General features: G+C 41.6%; 1 protein-coding gene across 3 annotated transcripts in view; it reads left to right on the plus strand.

The window, feature by feature from the left end:
• Positions 1-1,565: 1,565 nt before the first annotated feature.
• The window catches only part of FEZ2 (fasciculation and elongation protein zeta 2), a 42,168-nt gene continuing 18,863 nt past the window's right edge, over positions 1,566-24,870 (plus strand). For all 3 annotated transcript variants that reach the window (XM_059405428.1, XM_059405427.1, XM_059405429.1), the window contains exons 1-5: positions 1,566-1,866; positions 5,943-6,051; positions 12,150-12,266; positions 14,131-14,272; positions 15,348-15,616. In XM_059405428.1, coding sequence (XP_059261411.1) covers positions 1,613-1,866; positions 5,943-6,051; positions 12,150-12,266; positions 14,131-14,272; positions 15,348-15,616 — 891 coding nt within the window. In that variant the 5' untranslated portion in view covers positions 1,566-1,612. The remainder of the gene's footprint in view (positions 1,867-5,942; positions 6,052-12,149; positions 12,267-14,130; positions 14,273-15,347; positions 15,617-24,870) is intronic.

Here is a 24,870-nt window from a genome sequence, read left to right on the forward strand (position 1 = left end):
GGCAGGCAGAGAGAGAGGGGGAAGCAGGCTCCCTGCTGAGCAGAAAGCCCAGGACACTGGGATCATGACCTGAGCCTAAAGCAGAGGCTTAACCCACTGAGCCACCCAGGCATCCCTAAAATCCAGTCTCAATCAAATGGTAAAGTGGAAGGGATGATCAAGTTAGCAATTGTTCAATAATTACCATGGAGAAGGTATGAGCTAATTTTAAATGTCTGATTTGGATCCACTTTTAAGGAGGTCAGATGTTAAACAAGGCACATCTGTATAGGGTGGTTCTAACAAGTGATTTAATAATGACACACCTTTTTTAGAAAAAATATAAATAATATAAATAAATATACATAGGATAAAAATGAGCGTTTTAACAAATTTAACACAGTAAGTATACTGTGGCATTAAGTACATTCATGTGCAACTATCACCACCATACAACTCCAGAATTTTTTACCATCCCAAAAGGCACTCTGTACCCATGAAAAACTAAGTTCTCATTTCCCCCTCTCCAGCCCCTGGCAACTCCATTATACTTACTGTTTCTATGATTTTGACTACTTCATACAAGTGGAATTATTCCACATGGGTCTTTTTGTCTCTGGCTTCACTTAGCATAAGGCCTACAAGGTTCATCCCCTGTTTGTTGATTTGCATCTCACTTGGGAGCTTCCCACGTGTGTCTGAAATCAGCCTCTTAAGGAGGAAGGCAGGGAAAGACCTAAGAAAGACGAGGCCACTCCAACTTGGTAGATGGCAATTTTAATAAGCAAAGGGAGCTTACATACATATAGGAGGCTTGCCTTTGGTGACAGCAAGACAACAGATCCCCACACCCACCTGCCAAATCTTGTTTACTAAGGGGCCTTTAACTGGGTTCATTCATGGTACACCCGGAGGGTGTTTTCAAAGTATCATCAGAAGGCTACTTCCTTGGAGCAGCCTCTGGGAGCAGGAAAGGCAAGTGGAACCCCCATTCCAAGGAGAGGGGAGGTGGAGGGGAGATTTCCAGTGCCTGGGTCCAGCTCACGGGTCAACTGGCAGTTACACCTTTTCTGTTACCTTCCCCAACACTGTACCAAGTGTTTTGCAAGTATTAATTTACATAATCACTCATCTTTGTATGTTCCCCAGGGTCTAGAAAGTGCTTTGCATGTTTTAGATATAAAATATTTGTGGAATGAATTTCGGTAGGACTTCAGCATTTCCAGGTGGCTCTGCTTGCTCTTCTGGTTGGAAATTTACAAAAGGAGTCCGTTTCTCCCAGGGCCATAATCTGACACTAGGTTGCAAGTTTAAAGAAACCCTTTATTTAAGTCACATTTAGGCCAGTTTCCCACGAAGGGAAGCCATTCCTGAGTGACAGAGACTATAGGAAGTGACTCAAGGTAATTAAAGTTTTTCTTTCGTTCTACTGAGACCGCAGTCACCTGGGGGAAGAAAACTCCGGAAAAGGGAAGACCCGCAGGCAGGGCGGTCCGGACAGATCCACGTGGTAGACGGACAGAGGAGGCGGGGCCCGAGGCTAGGCGAAGCCCGCGGCGGGGCGGGGCCTGTGGGGCCTGCGGGGCGGGGCCCTGGCAGGGCGGGGCGGGGCGCGCCACTGCGCCGGGCGGCGATGGCGGCGGACGGGGACTGGCAGGATTTCTATGAGTTCCAGGAACCGGCCCGGAGCCTCCAGGACCAGGAGAACTGTAACGCGAGCCCCGAGGCCGGCGCAGGGCCGGGCGGGGGAGGCGACGGCTTCCCGGCGCTGGCCTGCAGCTTGGAGGAGAAGCTGAGTCTGTGTTTCCGCCCCTCGGGTCCGGGCGCCGAGCCCCCGAGGGCGGCCGTGCGGCCCATCACCGAGTGCAGCCTCCTGCAGGGGGACGAGTGAGTGCGGGCCCGGCCGGGAGCGGGCGGGAGCCTCCCCTGCCCCTCGCGCTGCCCTCGTCCTGTCCTCTGGCCCTAAGTCTGCAGCCTCGGGGGGACTCCGGCCACAGGCTCCTCCCCGCGCCCTCCTTCCGCCTCGCGAGTCCCCGCCCCCTCTGCTCCCCCGCCGCGCTCCCTGGGGCTGGGGGGCGGGGGGGTTCGGCCTCCCGGCGCTCTGCAATTTAAATCCCCTGCTCCCCAGCCCTCTCCGCTCCCTTACCCTCTGCCGCTGCGCTCCTCCTGCTCCCTAGAAACCGACCCAGGTTGGGTTCAGAGGGGAACCTCCTTCCACCGAGCAGGTAGTTAGAAATTGCACCTCCTCGGGCACATGTGTAGCCGCTCATTCATTCAGCTAGCGTTTATTTAAGCGCTGAGCGCCAGAGGCTGCTTCGCGCTGGGAATACCAAGGTGGCTGAACATACCCCTCCCACGTAAGGCACCACTTAGGTTGGGGGGCTGGATTTGTAAACAGTATGTATGGGTGTGACAAATGCTCTCCTGGACTTATGCGAAATATAGGATATAAAAGGGGTGTGTGTGGGAGAGCCAGGAAAGGCTTCACAGGGAAAGAAATGTGCAAACTGGATCCTGATGGAAGAGTGGGAGTTTGCCTGGCAGATGAAGAAAGGTCTAGGTTTGCACCTCGCGATATAGCACGTGCAAAGGTACCAACGCTGAAGCAGCATTTATGCCACAGGAGTTTATTGGCTCTATCGGAGAGCCCAGGTGGAGTGCAAATCCCGACAGAGGCAAAAAAAAAAAAAAAAAAAAAAAAAAAAATACAATAATAAAAAGAAAGAAAGAAAGAAAAAGGCTGTAGTTATTAATAGCACGGATCTCCTAATCTGGTGGGACAACACGTGCAAGAACAGGTAATTAGTACAGAATTATCTAAGTGCAGTGTTAGGACATTCTTAAGGAAATGCACCAACTGGGTAAGGGAGAGGCAGAGTTCCTTGGGGGGGGGGAGGTGTACTTCATTTGGCTATCTGGAACCCCAGTTACAGTTTGGCTAAATAAGGGTTCTAATTCTGTACCTCAGTGTCACCCCCAAAAGATAGTAAAAGGAATGGTGAGAGTGAGGATGCTGAGTATGTGGTATGGGTCTCTGGGGAAACCCAGAAGAGGAGGCGAGGGAGCTAGGAGTGGAATGAACACTGTGGACATGGGTGGGGGATGGGTTTTTAGAGCCCCTAAGGAATTCAGAGATTAGAGGTTAGGGAAGGATTGAGAGATAGAGAGGGATCCACAGGCATAGAAAGGGGCTTTCAGCCTGATGGCCTCCTTTCGTCTGTGTATAAGGTAGGAAGCTTGACCAGAGGAATTCTGGAGTGAGGGCCTGTAAACATGGCTTAGCAGTGGTTGGCACTCAGCTGTGTTGGGGACCATGTCGTCTTTTTGGCACCTGTCTGCAGTGTTCTGCCCAGTGTGGAGGGAGGAGCTTATGATTGGATTTTGTATATGGATGTATGCAGCCAATAGCAAAAGATGACCTTTTTGAAAGTCTATTCCTAGAGAAGATAGTTTTATATATACATATGTAGATTTATATACTCTGAATCATTGGGACTCAGGACATACTCTGGATTAAAAAATGATAGTTCTGATGCGTTTAGCTTTGGCAAGAGTAACTTCTCAGAACAGATTAGTGGTTTGTACATAAATGTTAAGGTTCCCTATTTTTCTTCACCTAGAAAGTAGTTTATGTTAGTCTTTGCTTAAATCCTAGGTTGATGTAAAACTTAAACAAAATATTTTGTTACTCTTGATAATGGTTTTTAGTAGATGATATGTTGGTAGTAATGCCCGATTCTTAATTTGGGAATGCATAACACATTTCTTTCTCTCTTTTCAGAGGCTGGGGCTGGTCACCGCTCACTGTCCCTTTTCTGTTGCATACATCTCTCCATGGCTTGATAGAGTCTATCCCTGCCCCTCTCAGAGAGAGTTGAGAATTCTTTCACTCAGATTTGCATTGGCTTAGGACACTTTATATTACTTCTCTAAGCCATATCTTTAGTTTTGGTTAAATATGGATTGCACTTATCTGCTATGGTTTTACCTCAGGGTATCCCATAGAATTCAATGTCACAGGACTTTGACCTCCTTGGAAAAGAGCTTTCTTGCTGGTTGTTTATGACTGCTTGTAATATTTTATGATAAAGATAAAGGCAATTCATGTCTTGACGGGAGAATTCTAGAAATCTTACTCTTAGGTCAGCCCTGTGTCCTTCCAACTACAATTGTTCTAACCTTGGTGGAGATGGAGGACTGTTAATTGTCCTTCACTTTCTTGGGATATCAAATGTACCCACAGTCTCTCCTACTGGGTGAAGTATTCTGCTCCACTTGTCTTCTTCTTCCAGCCTCATTCAAGAAGAAACTAACAAGCAGTCCCCCAAACCATGGACTGTGTTCACCTACTAGAATATCCTACTTGAGTTCCTAACTAAGGTTAGGTATATAGTCAGTTATCCGGTATCTGAAAGTCTTTTACTCAGGAAGGTGTGGGTCAGAAATGTAGCAAGTGTAGCTGATTTTAAACAATCTGGAGTTGTTGCCTCCAGTTGGAGTATTTTGGCATTGGAGAAGGTTGTGTTTCTAACAGAGAGGAGAATGGGAATGAACTATGCATATGGGAGATGTGCTGGGTAAATGAGCCAGTTTCCTAGAGCTTTTTGGGTTCACAGTTTCATTGAGGCTAATGTGCATTCCAAAGCCAAGCATCATTTCGGGATTTTATGTTTTTGGCAGTTATGGTCCCATTGCTTCTTCCCTTTAGCACCAAATCCCAAATTCATTAAATCAAGTATATTGCTTCTTTATTTTTAAGCTTGCATTCTTATTTTTATGCCTCCAGTGGTCTTGTTTTCGTCTCTCAGTGGCTTGCATGTTTCGAAAAAAAGACAAACCCACTCAGTTATTTAATGGCATATTCATGATTAGATATCTGCCATATACTTTAGGTATTTTTTCTTACGACATCTGTGTATCTCTGCCCATTAAATAGATTATATGTAGTCTTTAACGTACCCCAATTTAATTTCATCTCATTTATATCTCTGAAGTCATGTTTTATTATGCTGTTATTACTTTGGTACTAAATCTGAATTTTGGTCATGAAGTTGGAATTTGCTGTCCTTATCCAGTGTGACTTAGGACGTCCCTCAAAACAACTCATTTGAAATAATGCTTAAGAGTAATAGAGCTGGAAGGGATCTCTGTTACTCAGGCCTCTCATTTTAGAGAAGGGTGGCTCTTACTCAGAGAGGTTAAGGAACATGACCAAAGACTTCACTATTTGAAGAAGAAAGGAAATAGAGTCTGTGTTTCCTGAATTTTAGTCAAGCACCCTTTCAATTTACTCTTTTGCTCCCCCAAAATGCTGTTTGGCAATAAGGAAGGGTGATTGCATTGGCTATAACCTTTGTGCATTTTACTGTGAACTCCCTTTTCTCTCATCCTTCATTTTATCTGTCATAGTCCTTAGCCTATTATTTTACAAAATAGATGTTAAACCCCAGTTTCACATTGAGACTGAATCCTTTCTCCAGGAAGAATAACACATTTTTGGTTAGAGAAGATTATTCACCATATGAAACGATCAATAAGCAAGTGTGAAACCCCGTGTCTGTACTACCCGCGTGGCTCCGGACACATTACAGAAGCTCCCTGTATGTCAGTCTCCTCCTCTGTGAAATGGGGATAATAATGGTTCTTCATAGTATTGTTTTTGAGGATTAAATGAGTAATCTGTGTAAATTGTTTAGGAGGATACCTGGCAGCTAGTATTGTGGAAACGTGACCTGTTAACTTTGAGAGAGTTTTCACACCACTGAATCTTCCTTAGCACTTCTTGTCAGCCCAGGGATCCTTTAGGGGGCTCTTTGTTGGGGTTTTTCTGGAAAACTGGAGGCCTTGCATTGTTTTGCTTTGACATTTTTTGTTCTTTCTATCACTATGGGTTTGGTATTTGTTTAACAAAAGACATGTGGAGGGTGTTAACTTCCATTGATTGTAGTTTTCTTCTTTTTAAGGATTTGGAATGCCCTGACAGATAATTACGGAAATGTAATGCCGGTAGACTGGAAGTCCTCCCATACCAGGACCCTGCATTTGCTTACACTGAACCTCTCAGAAAAAGGGGTAAGTTAGGAATTGAGCGAATAGTTTCTGAATAACTGATTCTGATAATAGAACTAAAAAATAGCCTTGCTATTGAACAGATCAGTGGGTTGCCAGTTATTTCCAAGTGTATAGCCATTGGCGTGGCCTTCTGTTGCCAACTTGGCTCCACCACTGTCAGCCTTTGCTAGCACTTTGCTCCAGTTCTTCCCAAGCATACACTCTCTTTTGTATGTTTAACCAAATCTTTGTCACCTGGGAATGAACAACAAAGATCAGCGGTTTTTTTTTGTTTTTGTTTTTTTTCTGAGCTTAACTAGCACAATTTTGGTGTGCTGGGAAAACTGGATAATATACTGAGGGTACTGGGAAAGCAACATTGAGTTAGCTTTCTGATGAATTTAAGGACTTGCTGGACATGACACATTTTCTGAAGACTGTGTGTTCCTGTGAGTATTCGATAACCTTTAAAAGACCTTAGAGCTCTTGGCTACCTGTTTGAGCCTGCTGGGGACTCCTCGGGGTTGTAAAGTGAAGGTGCCTTGGGTAACAAGTGTGAGCACAGGTGATGGGACAGCTGGGGTCGGGGGTGGAAAAGGGAAGGTCATTGTTTTAGGTGGAAAAGCACAGTGTTCGGTTTATCTAAAGGTGATGAGAAACAGCCAAGTTATATATAAGTTTCAGTTCCTTATCATATAACAATGTAAACTCAGGCCAGACCTTTGGGAATGCTCTATGTTTCACTAAGTGTATTTGTGTAATTGAGAGTATAATGCATTGGGGCTGTCAGTACCTTAAATAGTATTGTTAATGTTTTATGAAAACGACTTTCTCAATTATATGACTCAGGACAGCCTGCTGCCTATTATTTTTTAGTAAAATGTGGAGTTCTGCCTGTGTTTCCCAGTATTCTAGTAGAGAGAGGAATCTTGCTGTATGTTCCAGTAACCCCACTAAGCTATTCTGCTGACTGACCTGGCATACATTTTGTGAAAAGGAATAACAGCATTCCTTATGCTCTGTCTTCTCTTTGGACCCTAGCTATCATTTTGGGCTTGGTTCAAGTTTCCTTTCCCCTCTGAAGCTTCCTATTACTGTTTTAGCCTTTGCTGATCTCATGGAATTATACAATTTTAGAGTTGGAAGCGACTTTAAAGGACACTTAATCCAGCCTCTCACTTGGGGGGAATCCCCATCTACGGCCTGTCTGACAGATGGCCCTTTAGCCATGGCCTCAATCCCTGTGTGGAAGGGAAATGCAGCTCTCTCTGTGGGAACTGGTTACACTGGTGGGGGTGTGAAAATCTTCAAGGACTTAACTGTCCCACAGAATTTAGCCCCGTTGTCTCCTGGGTTCTGGTCCCCACAGCACTCTGTCCATATCTCAGACCATTACTTTGTTTTCTTATTAATCCTGTGTTGTAGGGTCTGTCATTGTGATTATGATTTGCTGCTAGCAAATCTTTTTAGTCTTTTTAGTAAGTACCACTGTTCCTGGCACATAGTGAGTACTAAGACAAGTGTTGAGTGAACAAAGGAATAATCTTGTCAATGAGACCATAAGGTTAGTGAATATGATGGAAAGTTCTTTTTTAAAAAATAGGCATTTTCGGTATTATTTAACATAGTACTAAATCCATGATAGCCGATCAATGAGTATTTTTTTTGGAAATACTTAAAAATAGCATAGAAGAGATAGAAGTGCATTAGCAGAATGAATGGGACACTATAATATGGTTTCATTGAATAAAATGTATGTCTTGTATTGTTCTTAAATCACATCTTGGGAAGTTGCTCCCTTTTTCTGCCTTCTGATTGTTATTTTCTTCTAAAAAAATTTTTTTTAGTAACTACATTTTTTATTAAAGATTTTATTTATTTATTTGAGAGAGAGAGAGAAGAGCATGAGCAGGGAGCCCAATGCGGGACTCCAGGATCATGATCTGAGCTGTAGGCAGTTGCTTAACCAGCTGAGCCACCCAGGCGCCCCAGATGTTATTTTCAATGCCAGAGTAATGGTATAGCCAAGGGTGGTGATTTGTAATGACTTGGGAATTTAGTACTAGTAACTGATCATTTTTTTTTTTTTTAAGATTTTATTTATTTATTTGACAGAGAGAGATCACAAGTGGGCAGAGAGGCAGGTGGAGAGAGAGAGATGAGGAAGCAGGCTCCCTGCTGAGCAGAGAGCCCGATGTGGGACTTGATCCCAGGACCCTGAGATCATGACCTGAGCCGAAGGCAGCAGCTTAACCCACTGAGCCACCCAGGCGCCCAGTACTAGTAACTGATCTTAATTATAAAAGCCTTATCTGAAAAACTCAGCAGATTAAAGTGGACAAGTGATCATCCATCTGTCATCTGCCCACCGGGACACAACTACCAGGTGATGAATAAGAACTGAAATTAGAACTCTGTTTTTCAGGAAGGAGTAGCACACATTCGGTTCCTGGAGAACAAGGAGCTATGTAAGAAGGACCTTCACATTCTGTTAGATAGCATATTATTACATTTTTTTAAAACCTGAGTTAGTTTATTTAGCATTGCCTACTGTATGCTCTATTCTTTCCATACTGAATTGTGTTGAATTTACCTTTGGAAGCATCCTTTAGATTATTCCATTTTTAAATAGGATCTGTAGGAAATTTCTTCCTTTTCTTTCTTTCTCTCTTTCTTTCAGATTTTATTTGTTTATTTGATGGAGAGATAGCACAGGTAGGCAGAGAGGCAGGCAGAGTGGGAGGGAGAAGCAGGCACCCTGCCCAGCAGGGAATCTGACTCTAGGCTCTATCCCAGGACCCTGGGATCATGACCTGAGCCAAAGGCAGCTGCTTAACCGACTGAGCCACCCAGGTGTCCCTGGAGATTTTTTTCTGGATGAAGGGAGAGGACCTTTCTTTTGCATTAGGATGAGAAAAACATTCAGGAAAACCACCATTTGCCACTTTTCAACTTTTAATTTTTTTTCCGTTGAGGTTCAAGATGGCATACTTTTAAATTTGAGGAGTCTTTCTGTAGTAAGGGAACTAGTATATTCCAGATTCTTACATGGACACATTTTTTCCATTTGAAGCAGCTTCAGTTTCGTACAGGGCAATAGAACCACCAGCTCTGTGTCTAACCTGGCACAGGAAGGAGTGATGGGAATGTTTGGCAAAGAGAAGACACACTGATGCCGAAATGGGAGAGTGAATAATGATACCCATGACAGCCAAGGTTAGTTTTCAAAGCCGAAAGGGATTCCAGCCCTTAACATATGCCATCTCTGTGGGGAATGGACTTGGCTCAGTCCCTGGAAAGATGATCTGGGGTCATTATTTCTCTTGTTATGGAAATTTATTCTAATGGTTTACTGGTATCAGTCTTGTGTTTTGGCAATAGCTATAAAAACTATTCTAAATCCAGTGCCATTTTTGAATATGCTTATATGGGAAAAGGCTTCTAAATAATATTGCCTTAGGAACATCTCATGTGCTGTCTCCTTCCTCCTACTGTGAGCGTTTTTTTTTAAGGACAGAGACTTTGTTTTATGCACCTTTTTATCTTCAAGAGCAGAGGCAGGAAGAAGATAATATCTTCCTTAGGAGTCATTTTTAAATGAAAACTTGGATTTGTCTGTAAAAGGAAGAATAAATCTATGGTCTTCCAATTATAATGAAGATTGATTGTGGGAAGTGTTGAATTTAAGGATCCAGGAAGATAATTGCTAGGTCTACTCCCCATCTTCCATACACCCTTGTAACTAGATTGTGGCACTTTTCATCCCCACTTCTATAATCTTGAAGCCAAACATCCTCTCTCACCAAGAGCCTAAGCTCTTGCTCTTTCACATTCCTTATTAAAAGTTGATAGCTGGAAAAGAAAAAAAAAGATAACTGCATTGGTTTAAAAGTACTAGACCTAGTATAGACCTTATCGTGAAGAAGCAGCCTCTGCCCTCCTTACCCCTTCCTTGCTTTCTGCTTACCAGAGGCAGCCACTTTTAGCTCCTTGCACTGTTTCTGCTGACAGGGAACATGCTTTCATCATTTTACTTGATTTTTTTTTTTTTCAACTTTAGACTTTATCCATGTACTTTCTACTCATCGGTGAGGGTTTAGGTCTCTCTCAGTCCTCCCACTGTCCCTCAACACCATAACCCTCATGGAAACTTTCCCTTCCCTTGTCTTCGCAATATAATTATATAAAAATAATTGGTTAAATTAATCTTCATCATTTATATTGACTATATAAATATTCACAGTTGACCCATTTCCATACATCATGAGTGAATTTCCTCTTGTAATTTGTTTGTTTTTTTTCTTAGGGTAATAATCATTGTCTTTTTGTGGTTCATTTAAGCTATCATTACCTCATAAATTCAGCCTCAACAGAGTCATAAAACTTGTTTTAGTACGTGATGTGCACCAGAGAACCTGTTAATGTCTCTGCCTCTCTTTCTCTTATCCTTTTTTCGATGCTCCATGCAGTACCAGTTGTCATCTGAGCTCTTTACTCTCCAGGTGAACTTCACAGCCATCATTCTGGAACTTTTATTCCACCATCATTACAAGAATTCCCACATTTCATTCTTGGATTACGTCCCAGATCTGCTTCCTTTCTGGTTTTCCTTCTGGTTTGAATGGAGCTTATTCTGCAGTAGCTTTCTGAGAAAGGGTGAATGAGGTAGAATACTTTGAGATCTTGAATGCCTGAAAATGTGTTTATTCTGAGCTCCCAACTAATTGTTACTTTAGCTGAAGATAGGATTCTAGGCTGAAATTTACTGAAACATGGAAATAACATTGATTTTTTTTCTTCACCTCGTTTGTTGCTGTTGAGAGTTTAAAAGACATTTTGATTCTTGATCCTTTTCATGTGATGGGTTTTTTCCTCTCTGGAAGCTTTTAGATTCTTCTTTTTCTCACAATGTTCTGAAAGTTCAGAATGATACGCTGAAGACCATGTCCAGGCCTTTCCTAGTCTATGGCGCAGTGAAGACACACAGGCCCAAGGAGGTGTGGCTTCACTGAGTTACAACGTGGACTTGCATTATGTGGTAGGACAAGCCTCAGAACCCTGATGTGGCTCCTCTCCCAGACTGACATTCTGAAAGGCAGCACCTGTCCATTTTTACCTACTGCATTTTCCAGATAAGGCTTTACAATTAGGACTAGTACTTAATTTATGGTCATGATTTTTGGAGTGGGCAGCTTAAGGGACACCAGCTCGGTAGGCATGGTGTGATAACCCAGGGCGGGCAACGGTAAGCAGTGGTAGCACCCCTGGGCATGAAGAGGTAAGGAAAGGAGAAGTTACCAGAACCCAGAGAGAGTAGCTGTAGGGGGACGGGTCTGCTTGACAGGTTTTGCTGCTTTTTGGCAGTCTGGCCAGGAAGGGGGCAGCGGAAGGAAGGTCCAGCTCTCATCTTCAAACCCTCCAGTCTGCTGCTAGTGTCAGCCGGCGGTTTTTAACCCACTGGAAGCCAGAAGTCCAGGCCATCCTTTGATTTAGTCCATAAAGTTCAGCGCCCTGATGCCCAGAGCAGGGTGGAAAATGGCAGTGAGGCAAATGGGAACCCCCAGCACGATTGCACTGAAAGATTCTCTTGGAACCTACAGAGATTTTATTTTTGGAAGAAGAGCGGTTCCTCTGTACGGCAAAGTTCGACTCTTGTGGACAATGCCAGGGAACCAATTCCCAATCTTTTATTCTGAATGTTAGAAGTTAGTTTGGCAGTAATTAACTTTATGTCATCTGTGGAATTTTAAGATACACCAGTCTTACTATTAGATTGTGAACTAAATCACATTTGCTGCTAAACCCGCCTATTACCTCCCTCCCCCGTCTCCTGTAATTCCCCACGACTTCCTAACAAACGCTGTAAGTGACCCTCTTCCCCAGGGAGAAGCAGCTAAGCCTGTGTCCGTATTGGGGACGCATGCGGCACCTCAGCAATTCCATGTTTATTTTCCATTCCCCCCGTTGGTGTCTGAGAGGAGTAAAGGACTTCAGTGCTGCCTGGCACGGAGCGGTCATAATCATTTCTCCCTTTCCAGGGAAGACTTCTTTACCCAGACACTGCGAATTTGTTGTGATCAGAATGGCCTGCTTTTAACAGTGGGTTATTTTGCTTTCAGATAAGTGACAGTTTGCTCTTTGATGCATCAGATGACGAGGAGCTGAGGGAACAGCTGGATATGCATTCGATCATCGTCTCCTGCGTTAATGAAGAGCCGCTCTTCACTGCAGAGCAGGTAGAGACGAGACCTTCGTCCAGGAGGGAAAAAGGAAACCTCAAGCTGAAAAACAGTTTCTTCCTGGGGCAGTAAGGGCTGGGTTGTTGGGATTTACTTATTTTTCCTGCATTTTCTGTGTAGGTAAGCTCATCAGTTACGTCCTCCACGGAGAGGAAGAAGAAGGTATATGTAATGTGAAGCAGATGGGATCACGTTAGTTGGGAAGATTTTTCAGTACAAGCACTTTCCCAGCGCGGGCCTGGTTGAAACAGTGCAGCAAGTTACCGAGGGAGGGTTAGTGCTTCACCTGAAATCAGAAAAAATACTGTGAATTGTGTGCTTTTTCAAGAGTTAACAAGACATGGCAACCTATACCGTATCTGTGTGGACACTACCTACTTTCTCTAAAGGCCGGTGTAAAAATCATCAGCACTTATTAGTACATATTGTGCTCCCAGAAAGAAGTGAGCGTGATTCCTGTGGAATGCTCTGATAACGTCAGCCCTGTATTCATTTAAACCACTTGCGTCGGCTTTCTCAGTGTCCGAATACTCTTCCCACTTGGGTTGGGTTGTCAAACTCCTGAAGTAACGCGTGCCAACCCTGCTCTCACTGCGAACCCTCCCAGAGTAAAGCTTTCGGCTGGAAACGTGAGGTCACTGAAGAGATAGGCTGTGGCCAGGTTGGGAGGAGTCCATTAAACGTGCGCCATTTTGATGCTCCTTCGTCATATTTGTGGCTGGATTATTCCAGGCCTGGAAAGAGTGCGGTGCTTAAAATGCCAGATAATGGGGTGGAGGGCTGTGGGAGGTGGAGCGTAATATCCCCGGGAAATAACACGACCCTGAGGGTTCATTGTCTCCTCGGTAATCTCCCTGAATGCCATAAGCCTTCCTGCTCCCAAGACTTAGCCAAGCAGACTCTGCCCTCTTCTCCAGGGTTTCATTGTGCTCTTTTACAATGCCCGTTTGAGAAAATCTTCTTACTAATTAACATAATCCCCACCTCCTTCAGATTTACTCTTCTTTTTCTCAGTACAAGTATTACCTCTTAAGCCTGCTGATTCATCCCGCATTTTTTTCTAATAGTTTTTTTTTTTAAACTCTTAGATCTATTTTTTCTTAACTGTTGAGTAGTTTTTCTGATTCTAAGTTCCCACTGACTAATGTATCCTTTGGAACTTTTAAATGTGGAGCAGGACAAGATAACTATCGTAAGATTCGAGCAGTGTTGCCCACGACAGTAGATTATCGTTGAAAGACAGATATTTCTGAAATTTTCCTGCTTCTGTGCAGCTCTCTTTTTCTCTTTTAGCTTCTATATTTCGGTTAATTTTGAGTATCTCTTAATCTTCCAATGAGTTAATACATGAAAATATTTTTCTGCTGTTAATGGAAAAATTTGCTGCTGTGGAGGTAATTTTTTGCTTTATATAACAATTTTTTTGCTTTCTTTTTTTAATTTTATGTCAATTTGATGAAATCCTTTAAACTGAGCACAGGCATGTGGCATATGGTATATTTTCTGTCATTTGCTTTCTTTTGACTATAATCTGGCTCTAGCACATCTGAAGTAAATTATACGTGTGTTTTTGTGCCATTTCTAAGACATTGCAAGATCTGATAGGGCTTACTGTATCATGAGGGACATTAAATCATAGTCTTTAATTTTGTGCTTAGCATATTGTAAATTTTTTTTTTTATTAACCACTCACTCTTAAAATCAAAATTTTGTTTATTCAGAATACCAGCTCCTCCTGCACACTGTTGGTTAGTGGAGAATTAGTGCATTTCTGCTCTGGTTGCTTCAAGTGAGCACCGTGTGCAGATAGGTTGTTTAGCTGAGTGTCTCTGAGTAACAGCGGTATGTATATTTTTGGAAGGTTATTGAAGAAATTGAAGAAATGATGCAGGAATCTCCGGACCCAGAAGATGATGAAACGCCCACCCAGTCAGATCGGCTGTCCATGCTGTCCCAGGAAATCCAGACTCTTCAGAGATCCAGCACAAGCAGTTACGAAGAGAGTAAGACACCCTCCTTAAGTCCATGCTCTTCATACTTCCTGTGTGTCTCCATCTCCAGGAAGCTCAGACTCGTACAGGCTATTGTACACACCCTTCTTCAGCCCTCCAGCAAAGTGCTCGGCGTATTTTTATCAGTGCTCAGGGACTTTGTCATGTTCACCTTTGAATCCTGTACTAGCCGGATTGGGCTGCTGTAACAAAGTCCTGTATGCCCCCGTCTTAAACAACAGGAATTTATTGTCTCAGAGGTCTGGAGCCTGGAAGTTCAAGATCAAGGTGTCAGCAGGTTTGGTTTCTTCTGGGGCCTTTCTCCTCAGCTTATAGGTGGCTGTCTTCTCCCCGTCCTCATGCGGCCTTCCCTCTCTGTGTGTGTCTGTCCTTGGCTGGTCATTTTGTAAGACAGCACTCATACTGGATTAGGGCCCAGCCTAACAACCTCATTTTTACTTACGTTTTTAAAGAACCTCCATCCCCAAATACAAGCACTTCCTGACGTAGTGGGGGTGAGTGTTTCAGTGATGTCCTAGCCTCGCTCACATGAGCCTCACTCACATGCTGAGGAAAAACCGAAAGGGGGTTTCAGGGACTAGTCTTTTCTTTCATCTTCCCAGTCTTCAAAAAAATTCACACATCGTGGCACATGTGATCCAGTATGTACTTGGTTTAATTTTTTTCAGTTCAACTCCTGTCTTCTGAAGTGTGCTAGAACCCTGCTAAACTGCGTGCAGTTTCTTGTCAGCAGGTAGTTTCTGTACTCGCCTTCGGCTTTTGTGTGTGTGCTTTTCCTTGTACGAGCTTTTTTCCATCTCGACTGGAGTGCCGCTCCTGGGACGGCCGAGTTAGTTAGGCAAGTAAAGAATGTTGTTACACTTCTCAGCCTTTTGAGAAGTAAGTGTGCCCACCTACCTCTGCTCAGTCCTGCCCCCACCAGAAGCTTTAGGATGACCAGAAGATCTCCCACAGTTTAATTGTTTAGAATATGATCCTCGCTCTTTTGGCCTAAAACATCCCATCGTGCCGCTCTCTTGAAAGGCTTTTTGTCTTAGTACCTGCCGTGCTCTGCTTTTGGTCACAGGAGTAAAGAGGCTCTCAGTATCTGAATTAAATGAACTACTGGAAGAAATTGAGACGGCCATCAAGGAATTCTCCGAAGAGCTGGTGCAGCAGTTGGCCCTGCGAGACGAACTGGAGTTTGAAAAGGAAGTGAAGAACAGCTTTATTTCCACTCTCATTGAAGTGCAGAACAAACAGAAGGAGCACAAAGAAACAGCCAAGAAGAAAAAGAAACTCAAGAATGGCGGCTCCCAGAATGGGAAGAATGAGAGAAGTCATATGCCCGGCACAGTAAGTGGTGTTCAGCGAGAGTCCCCCTGCGCTGGGAGCCGCTCCCGTGGTGGCCCCAGAGCTCCCGGGCCGGTCACAGGCGGACAGGGCCTGTGTGTGCTGGAGAGCACCGATGGGGCTCTGGGCAGGGAGACCCGGTGCTCAGCTCTTGCAGGAAGGTGTTTTCTTGGGCAGCACGTAACGGTTATATGGGTAACTCGGCACAGAGAGGTTTAGGAGGGAAGTCTGTGCAGGGAACGGGGTAGGGGGAAGTAAGGAAGGAGGCGATCTTCAAGGCGGCCGCTTTAATACCGCCAGGTGTTACTAGTGGTTACTCAGGTTTGGCTGGTGGGCTCACACGAGGTATTTCCTTGTTTTTGCTTCTCTTGTATGACTGGTATCATAAAAAGTGAAAAGGGGTGCATTTAAAGGTAGCTGAAGTGTGCTGAGCCTCAATCGCAGACTGATGTGTCATCAACTTCCTCCCTATTTACAAGTGAAGCTGGAACGTGGCGGCATTAGAGGCAGTGATGTGATATCGGCCATTTGCCCAGTATTTGGCAGATTAGGACATTTCTGAAAGAAAAGTTTAGAATATGTGAATCTTTGACTCTTTTCTAGTTTTCTATCTTTTCACTTTGCTTAAGTGGTCCTATTTTGTGCGATTAAACTCCATCGTAAACAGTAACTAATTACACGAGATGCATTTCTTTCGTGATTTTAGAGCGTTTTTATTTTTCTTTGATCAGTTGAGCCCTGTATTGCCACCTTCATTTTGTTTGTCTATGAAGAAATGTTGATTTTATTTTTTTGGAGTATAATTGTTGGGCAAAGGGATCCATTTTTCTAAAAGGAGTGCCCCTTTTTCATTCATAATTTTGATAACATGGTAATACAAATGACCACAAACTAGACATTATGGTTTGTAATAATATAAGTTCTGTTTTTGATTTAGTTTCAATTTATTTGTTCTAAGGAATACTTATCAGAGAAATGGTTCTCATTAACCAGACTCTGCTGGAACCCAGGGGAGAGAATGATGTCCTAGGTTGCTGGATCACCAATGAGCAGTTGATGCAAATGAAAAGAATCTCCCCATTTAGCCTATTCATTGTCTGCTTTTAGCCTGGGAGTAAATGGACCTTTCCTTAGTGTAATGTCCATTTGTTTGCTGAGAGGACATAGCTCATAAACGGACTTGGAAAAAGTTCTCAGATATGTGGTACAAAATATTTTTGAGAAATGGCAGTATGGATTGCAGAGGTGTTCATTAGTTGCTTCTAGGGACTACTCTGAAAGAGCGAAAAAAAAATAAAAACAACCCCAAACCCAAAAAACCCCAAACCCAAACATTTGTTTGAATATACAATTCTAGAAGTTTGCTTTAAATTTCCAGAGCAAAACTTCTATGTCTTATTTTTTGTTTTTTAAATTGTCCTGTTATTCAAGTGTGATTAAGCGAAATGCCTAGTTGAAAAGTTGTAGCATTGTTGGTAATTTCTGTCTGCTGTTAAGAATTACATGTAAACCTTCCATTTATTAGTGTTAACACTTGGCTGGGGGAAATAAATTTATCCTGAGAGGTGTTTAAAGACTTCTTTTTGTAACTCCCGTATAAAAAGTGTTTGAGTTGGTTCATGGTGTAATTGTACATGGCATTTATATTGAGAAATGGATTTTGCAAGGCAACATTTAGATCTCACTCAAACCTTTATGAGTCTTGAAATAGAGTTGTAGTAATAGTCAATTTTTTTCACAATATTTGGACCTGTTAAGGTGCTTTAATCAGGTTTCTTTTTTAAACCTTTAATCAGGTTTCTTTTTTAAAAAAATTATTTCTTTTTTCTAAAGATTTTATTTATTTATTTGACAGACAGAGATCACAAGTAGGCAGAGAGGCAGGCAGAGAGAGAGGAGGAAGCAGGCTCCCTGTTAAGCAGAGAGCCCGATGTGGGACTAGGTCCCAGGACCCTGGCCGGGATCATGATCTGAGCTGAAGGCAGAGGCCTAACCCACTGAGCCACCCAGGTACCATTTAATCAGGTTTCTTTCTTTCTTTCTTTTTTTAAGATTTTATTTATTTATTTGACAGAGATCACAAGTAGGCAGAGAGTCAGGCAGAGAGAGAAGAGGAAACAGGCTCCCTGCTGAGCAGAGAGCCGATGCAGGGCTCAATCCCAGGACCCTGAGATCATGACCTGAGCCGAAGGCAGCAGCTTAATCCACTGAGCCACCCAGGCACCCCTAATCAGGTTTCTAATGGCATTGCTAACCTTGCAGTACTGGTTCCCTCTATAAGCTGGAAAAAGACCATCCCATCTGTGACAGAAGGAGCCTGAAATCTGTGATTCTGATAAGAGGGGTAGGAGGCTCAAAAGAACCCTAAAAGGAAACCGCCAATTGGATAAACAGATTGCGGAAGATGTTACCTTGTTAGACATTTTATGTAACATGCAGCTTGGGCAAGGCCTCTCTCTCTGAGTTAGCTATCAGCAGTGATACAAATGTCTAAAAATTGGTGACCTTCCTAGAGCTATCATGCATTACCTGTTTTCTAATAACATTGGTCACTTTTTTCTTTTTCCCTTAGATATTTTTGTTTTATTAGCAGGATTTGGTTTTCTTTCCTTAAGCATGGAATAGCTTCCTTCTGTTTTTTCTTAAACATGTTTCATTGAAACAAAACATTCATTTGTAGTTGGTTTAAGGCTTTATCCATATTTGCTAGCTCTTCTCTTTGGTCCAAAACACTGTAAAGAAATACCTGGATGGGAATAGAGCAGAGTTAAACTCGTTAGGTGTTAATTTTGGAGATATTTTGTTTCAAACATTTTTCTGTAGTGAAAAAAGAACTGGGGCATTAGGGATGCTATTTAGAGCATTAGACAGTGTTGAGGCCATGGGAACACTATTAAATATTAAAGTATTGAGTTTCTTATACAAGTGAGATGTTATCCTGCTGTGTTTTATTTTTACAGTCTGCTGCGTGTTGGATAGGGTAAAGCAGCATACATTCACTCAGCAGGTGCTTGCTGAATGCCTTCCTTGTGCTGGGCACTGCTGAAGATCCAGCGGCCAATAAAACAGAAAAGGCCTGTGGCCTCTTGGAGTTTATATTCTTTTTTATTTATTTATTTATTTATTTATTTTTAAAAAATATTTTATTTATTTATTTGAGAGAGAGACAGTGAGAGAGAGCATGAGCGAGGAGAAGGTCAGAGAGAGAAGCAGACTCCCCATGGAGCTGGGAGCCCGATGCGGGACTCGATCCCAGGAATCCAGGATCATGACTGAGCCGAAGGCAGTCGTCCAACCAACTGAGCCACCCAGGCGTCCCTGGAGTTTATATTCTAATAAGGGGCACAGGCAATGGACAGAGAAAGAATGAGTAGGCAATGTAATTTCTGATAGTAATAAATGCCACCAAGAAATAACATGCTGCGTAAGGCAGTTGATAACAATGCTTTTGGGGATCTGTTTCTGTTACAGCAGTCACCATGTCACTGCTCCTTCTTATGAGCAACGTAGGCTGTCCTTTCTTTTTCTAGTTCTCTGTGTGGAGGGGAGGTCAGAGGAGTAGATACTCTCTTTGGGAAATGAGACTCAAGAGAGCAGAAAACTTTCTATCTCTTTTTTCTGTTGTTCAGCATCAGGAGAAAGAGAGCAGTAGGAGTGGAGTTGGGAATGGTTGATGGGTACTGTCTATTAATCACTATGGTGACTTGCATGCATTTTTTTTTTTTTTTTTGGAACTGACCATGTTGTTTTGGTGTTTTATTTGTTTATTTATTTATTTAAAAGATTTTATTTATTTATTTGAGAGAGAGACAGTGAGAGAGAGCATGAGCAAGGAGAAAGTCAGAGGAAGAAGCAGACTCCCCGTGGAGCTGGGGAGCCCGATGCGGGACTCGATCCCGGGACTCCGGGATCATGACCTGAGCCGAAGGCAGTCGTCCAACCAACTGAGCCACCCAGGTGTCCTGTTTTGGTGTTTTATATATGCTCCTCCCTTTTCTGGAGTGGCCCTCTGTTCCTGTTTTTCCCAGTCCAGTTTGGAGATTTTTTTTCTTTTTAACTTGACCTTCACAATCCTGGACAAGCACTGTCTTCCTTTCTTAGAACCTTCCTTGATGACTCGTCATCCAATGCAGAATTGACTACTCTCTCCTTCTTTGGGGGTTAGTATTATACCTCTTGACTATTTCTGTTGGCACTGTCATACTATATTGTAGTTTTTTGTTTTCGCATCTGTCTGACATGGATCACTAACGATGGGAAATGTTGCTTTATCTTAATATCCTTAGGTATAACATTCGGTACTAACAAATTTCTGCTAATAAGTGTATGAAAGAGATAAACTTGTAAATCTGTATTTCTATTTAGGGTCTTTCTGTCAGGTGCCAAGCCCTCAGAGGCTGAAGAACCTGTTGATGAAGAATTTTAGGTTAAGACCTATATTTGAGGTCTGCTCCTGCTGCTGGGTACATCTCCCTTTGAGATTTGAATTTTGGGAGGGTTAAATGAAATAATGTATGGAAGAGTAGCATACATCCTAAGTAAATGCTAGTTACCATATATCCAACTGCCTACTAGTTATTTGTCTCTGAAATTGATCAAACTAAAGTTATCATTTTCCTAGAGTTGAATTTATTTCTTATGTATTTTTCTTTTGGTTAGTTGAAAAGTCTACTCATTCACTGAAATCAGTGGAATTTCTAAGTCAAAGGATATTTAGTTTCTGGAGGGATTTAAACAACCATCTTTTTATATAGTTCTACCCAAATGATACCCAATAATAGCATAAGTGAGCGGCCATTTCCCACACCTCCAGCCAACAATGGGTATTGTTAGCCTTCTGATATATACTGATCTGAAAGGCAAACAGTGGTTTGATCTGTTGCCTTCTGTATTCTTTTGTGAGTTGCCTATTAAGTCACGTTTGAGATGTTTTCTGTATTTATTTAGGAGGGTACATATACTTCTGATCTCATAGTATCATGCTCTGTTGTTATCATTGGATTAAATCTTACCTGGGAAGCTCATTCACATTGTTTCATTGTTCAGCATCTCAGCTAATTTTTGGTTCTTTGCACATCACTTAATGCCTGTTTGTTGAATTGAAACTTCGCTATAAAGGAGATAGAATCCCAAAGGATTTGGATTTGTCCTATTTGAATTGTTGTTCTATCAAGGATTTTTTGTTGTTGTTGTTGTTGCCAGTCTAATGTTTATGTTGTATAGATTCACAGACCATTGGATTTCAGTGGCAGTTCACATGAGTATAAGAACAAGTCAAAGTATACCACTTATGTTTTAATTTAGCAGTGGTTGGCACCTAGAAATATCTGAAGTTGTAAAGACGTGAGTGTTTACTTTCCTGACATCATACATCAGTGTATGGATGAAATGGACATACTTCCTCCTTTCGGATCCTTAAAATAATGATTTCAAATTAAAAGTTATATGTAAGATTGTGTTTTCTAAGTCCAGAGTTGAGAAGGTAGGAATCCGTAGTATCTTTTCTGTTTGCCACAATCACTGAGCTTTCAAGAGAGAGTTCTCATGTTTGGACTTAGCAAAAATGAATAGTTGCTTCAATCTAACCTGAAGGAGTTTATTTTGAAAACTCTGTTGTGAAAAAAAAAAAATTGCCCTGTTGCTTTGGCGGGGGCTAGGGCGGTAACTGCTTAAAGATGGGGACAGCCAGCCTTGTGATACTCTTTCTTATATATATATATTTTTCACAGATGCACTGCTCTGTTTATGACTCACTTAGCTCATACTGTGATAAATAGTCAAATCTATTCTGTTTCTCTTTTACATGCAAAAATGCCCCACTAATAGTTTTTCATTTAAACTTCGTCAAAGCTGACTTTAAGAGAAGTGTGTTTTCGTTTGGATAGCTCTTATTAGATTGCTCTGAAGTTATTCTAATTTTTGCCAGCTCCTAGTTTAGAAGGATCTATTCTGACACAACTACTTGAATTTGGGGCTTTTGTTTAAAATGAACAAAACTAGCTTTTTTCTTCCCTTTTTAATTTGGAATTTTAAAATTTCACATTTGCTAAGATGACTTAGACAGAGGATTGGCAAAGCAAACTACTGCCTGAGGGCCAAGTTGGCCCTCTGCCTGTTTTATAAATAAAGTTTTATTGGAACATAGCCATGTCCATTCATTTCCAGATGGTCAGTGGCTTTGGTGTTACAAGGACAGAACTGAATAGTTGTGATAGACTGAGTAGACTCCAAACTAAAATATTAACTCTCTGGCCCCTTATAGGAAAAGTTTGCCAACCCCTGATTTAGACAAAATGTAATAAAATTAAAAAACTAGAAGAAAAAATATATGCAAACCCCAGTTAACGTGAATTAGTATAAAAAGATCACTATATTTTGACTAAAATTTATTTTAAAATGTAGCCTTGTTTTATCTAAGAGTGTATTGAATTGTTCCTTTCTTCAGGGCCCCAGTCAGCAGCCTTAGTTGTGGCTGTAGATGGTGATCCCTTGGCCATTCCATCTCCAAGCCACTTGCCTAAGCCCCTCTGCCTAGCAATAGACCTTTGTGTTTTTTTTTTTCTCTTTAAGATTTTATTTATTTATTTGAGAGAGAGAGAGAGTATGCCCCGACCTTTGTGCTTTTTGTGTCAGATTCCCAGTAGCTAAGTGAAGATAGCTAGCAGGTAGATCAGTTGACTCTAGATTTGGGGCCAAATGAAAAACTTAAAAATGTTGGCAGCCTTCCGGGTACACTATTTATAGACAGTAATAAACAGTAGTCTGAGGAAGGTAGAGGAGAAGTAGAAAAGGAGCTCATCCCCCTCCACCTCTTTTTCTAAGTAGTGGTACTCAAGAGGATCAAGTCTGCCCTATCTATGTGAGTATAAATATCAACACATTTTCAACAGTAATTTGTTGGTTACATTTGATAGCATTTCTCTGCAGGTTTCTTTTTCTCTTTTTTTTTCTGATAGTTGACACACAATGTTACATTGGTTTCAGGTGTGCAGCACAATGATTTGGCAAGTCTGTACATTATGCTGTGCTCATTGCAAGTGTAGCTGCCTCTGTCACCATACAACGGGGTTACAATAATACAGACTGTATTCCCCATGTTGCTCCTTTCATCCTGTGACTTCCTCATTCCAAAACTAGAAGCCTGTACCTCTCTTCCTCCGGCAACCACCAGCTTGTACTCTGTGTTGATGGGTCTGTTTCTGGTGTTGGTTTGTTTATTTGTTCATTGATTTTTTAGATTCCACATGTAAGTGAAGTCCTGTGGTATTTGTATGACTTATTCACTTAGCATGATACCCTTTAGGTCCATCCATGTTGATGCAAATATTAAGAATTCATTCTTTTTTGTGGCTGAGTACTATTTCACCACATCTTCTTTATCCATTTATCTTTTGATGGGCATATTTTGACTATTGTAAATAATGCTGCAGCAAATATAAGGGGTACATATACCTTTTTGAATTGGTGTTTTTGTTTTCCTTGGGTAAATATCCAGTAGTAGATCGTATGGTTTTTCTATTTTTCATTTTTTGAGGAGTCTCCATGTTGTTTTCCACAGTGGTTGCATCAGTTTACATTCCCACTAACAGTGCATGGGGATTCCCTTTTCTCCACATCCTCACCAACACTTGTTACTTTTTTTTTTTTTTTTGATACTAGTTGCTCTGACAAGTATGAGATGATATCTCATTGGGGTTTCAATTTGTTATTTCCCTGATGGTTAGTGATGTTGAACATCTTTTCATATTTCTGTTGGCCTCCTGTATGTCTTCTTTGGAAATATATTTATTCAGGTCCTCTGCCCATTTTTAATTGGATTATTTATCTTATTGGTTAATTGGTTATTGGTTTTATTGGTTAATTGGTATTGAGTTGTATAAGTTATATATTTTGATACTAACCCCCTATCAGAATATGTCCTTTGCAAATATCTTCTCTGTGTGTAGTCCTGGTTGGTGGTGGTTTTTGCTTTTGTTTCCCTGCCCAAGGCCACATGTATAGAAAAATGTTGTTAAGGCTGATGTCCAAGAGATTACTGCCTTTGTTTTCTTTAAGGAATTTTATGGTTTCAGGTCTCACATTTAGGTCTTTCTTTTTTTTAAAGATTTTATTTATTTGAGAGAGAGAGAGAGAGTGTGTGATAGCATGAGCAGGGGCCGGGGAGAGGGCGAGGGGGATCAGACTCCCCACTGAGCAGGGAGCCCAATGCTGGGCTGTATCACAGGACCCTGAGATTATGACCTGACCTGAAGGCTGATGCTTAACCAACTGAGTCACCCAGGCGGCCCTCACATTTAGGTCTTTAATCCATTTTGAATCTATTTTTGTATGTGGTATCAAAAAATGGTCTAATTTCATTCTTTTGCATGTAGCTGTCCAGTTTTCCCAGCACCATTTATTGAAAAGATTGTCTTTTCCCCATTGTATATTCTTATCTCTTTTGTTGTAGATTAATTCACCATATAAGCTTAGGTTTATTTCTGGGCTTTCTGTTCTGTTCTGCTGTTCGGTGGGACCATTTTTATGCCAGTATCATACTATTTGATTACTACAGTTTTGCGGTATATCTTGAAGTCTGGGATTGTGATACCTCCAGCTTTGTTCTTTCTCAAGATTGCTTTGACCATTTGGATCTTTGGTGATTCTGTACAAATTTTAGGATTACTTGTTCGAGTTCTATGAAAAATAATATTGGTATTTTGACAGGGATTGTGTTGAATCTGTAGATTGCTTTGGGTAGTGTGAACATTTTAGCAATATTTAGCAACTGTTCTTGCAGTCCATTAGCATGGTATATCTTTCCATTTGTGGTGCCTTCAGTTTATTTCATCAGAATTCTATAAAAGTTCTCAGAGTACAGGCCTTTCACCTCCTTGGTTAAGTTTATCCCTAGGTAATCATTTTCTTCTTTTTTCTTTTGGTGCAACTATAAATTGGATTGTTTTCTTAATTTCTCTTTCTGCTACTTTGTTATTAGTGTATAGAAACACAACAGGTTTCTGTATATTAATTTTGTATTCTGCAATGTTACTGCACTCATTTATTAGTTTTGGTATTATGTAGAATCTTTTGGATTTTCTATTATTAGTAACATGTCATCTGCAAATAGTGACAGTTTAACTTTTTTCTTCTTTATGCCTTTTATTTCTGATTGCTCTTGATTTCTAGGGGAGAGGGACCTTGTCATGTTCCTAAAAGCTTTTTCTCATTGAGTGTTATGTGAGCTGTGGGTTTGTCATAAGGCCTTTATTATCTTG

Source organism: Mustela nigripes, chromosome 7 (genome assembly GCF_022355385.1).
Source record: "Mustela nigripes isolate SB6536 chromosome 7, MUSNIG.SB6536, whole genome shotgun sequence".
Lineage (NCBI taxonomy): Eukaryota > Metazoa > Chordata > Mammalia > Carnivora > Mustelidae > Mustela > Mustela nigripes.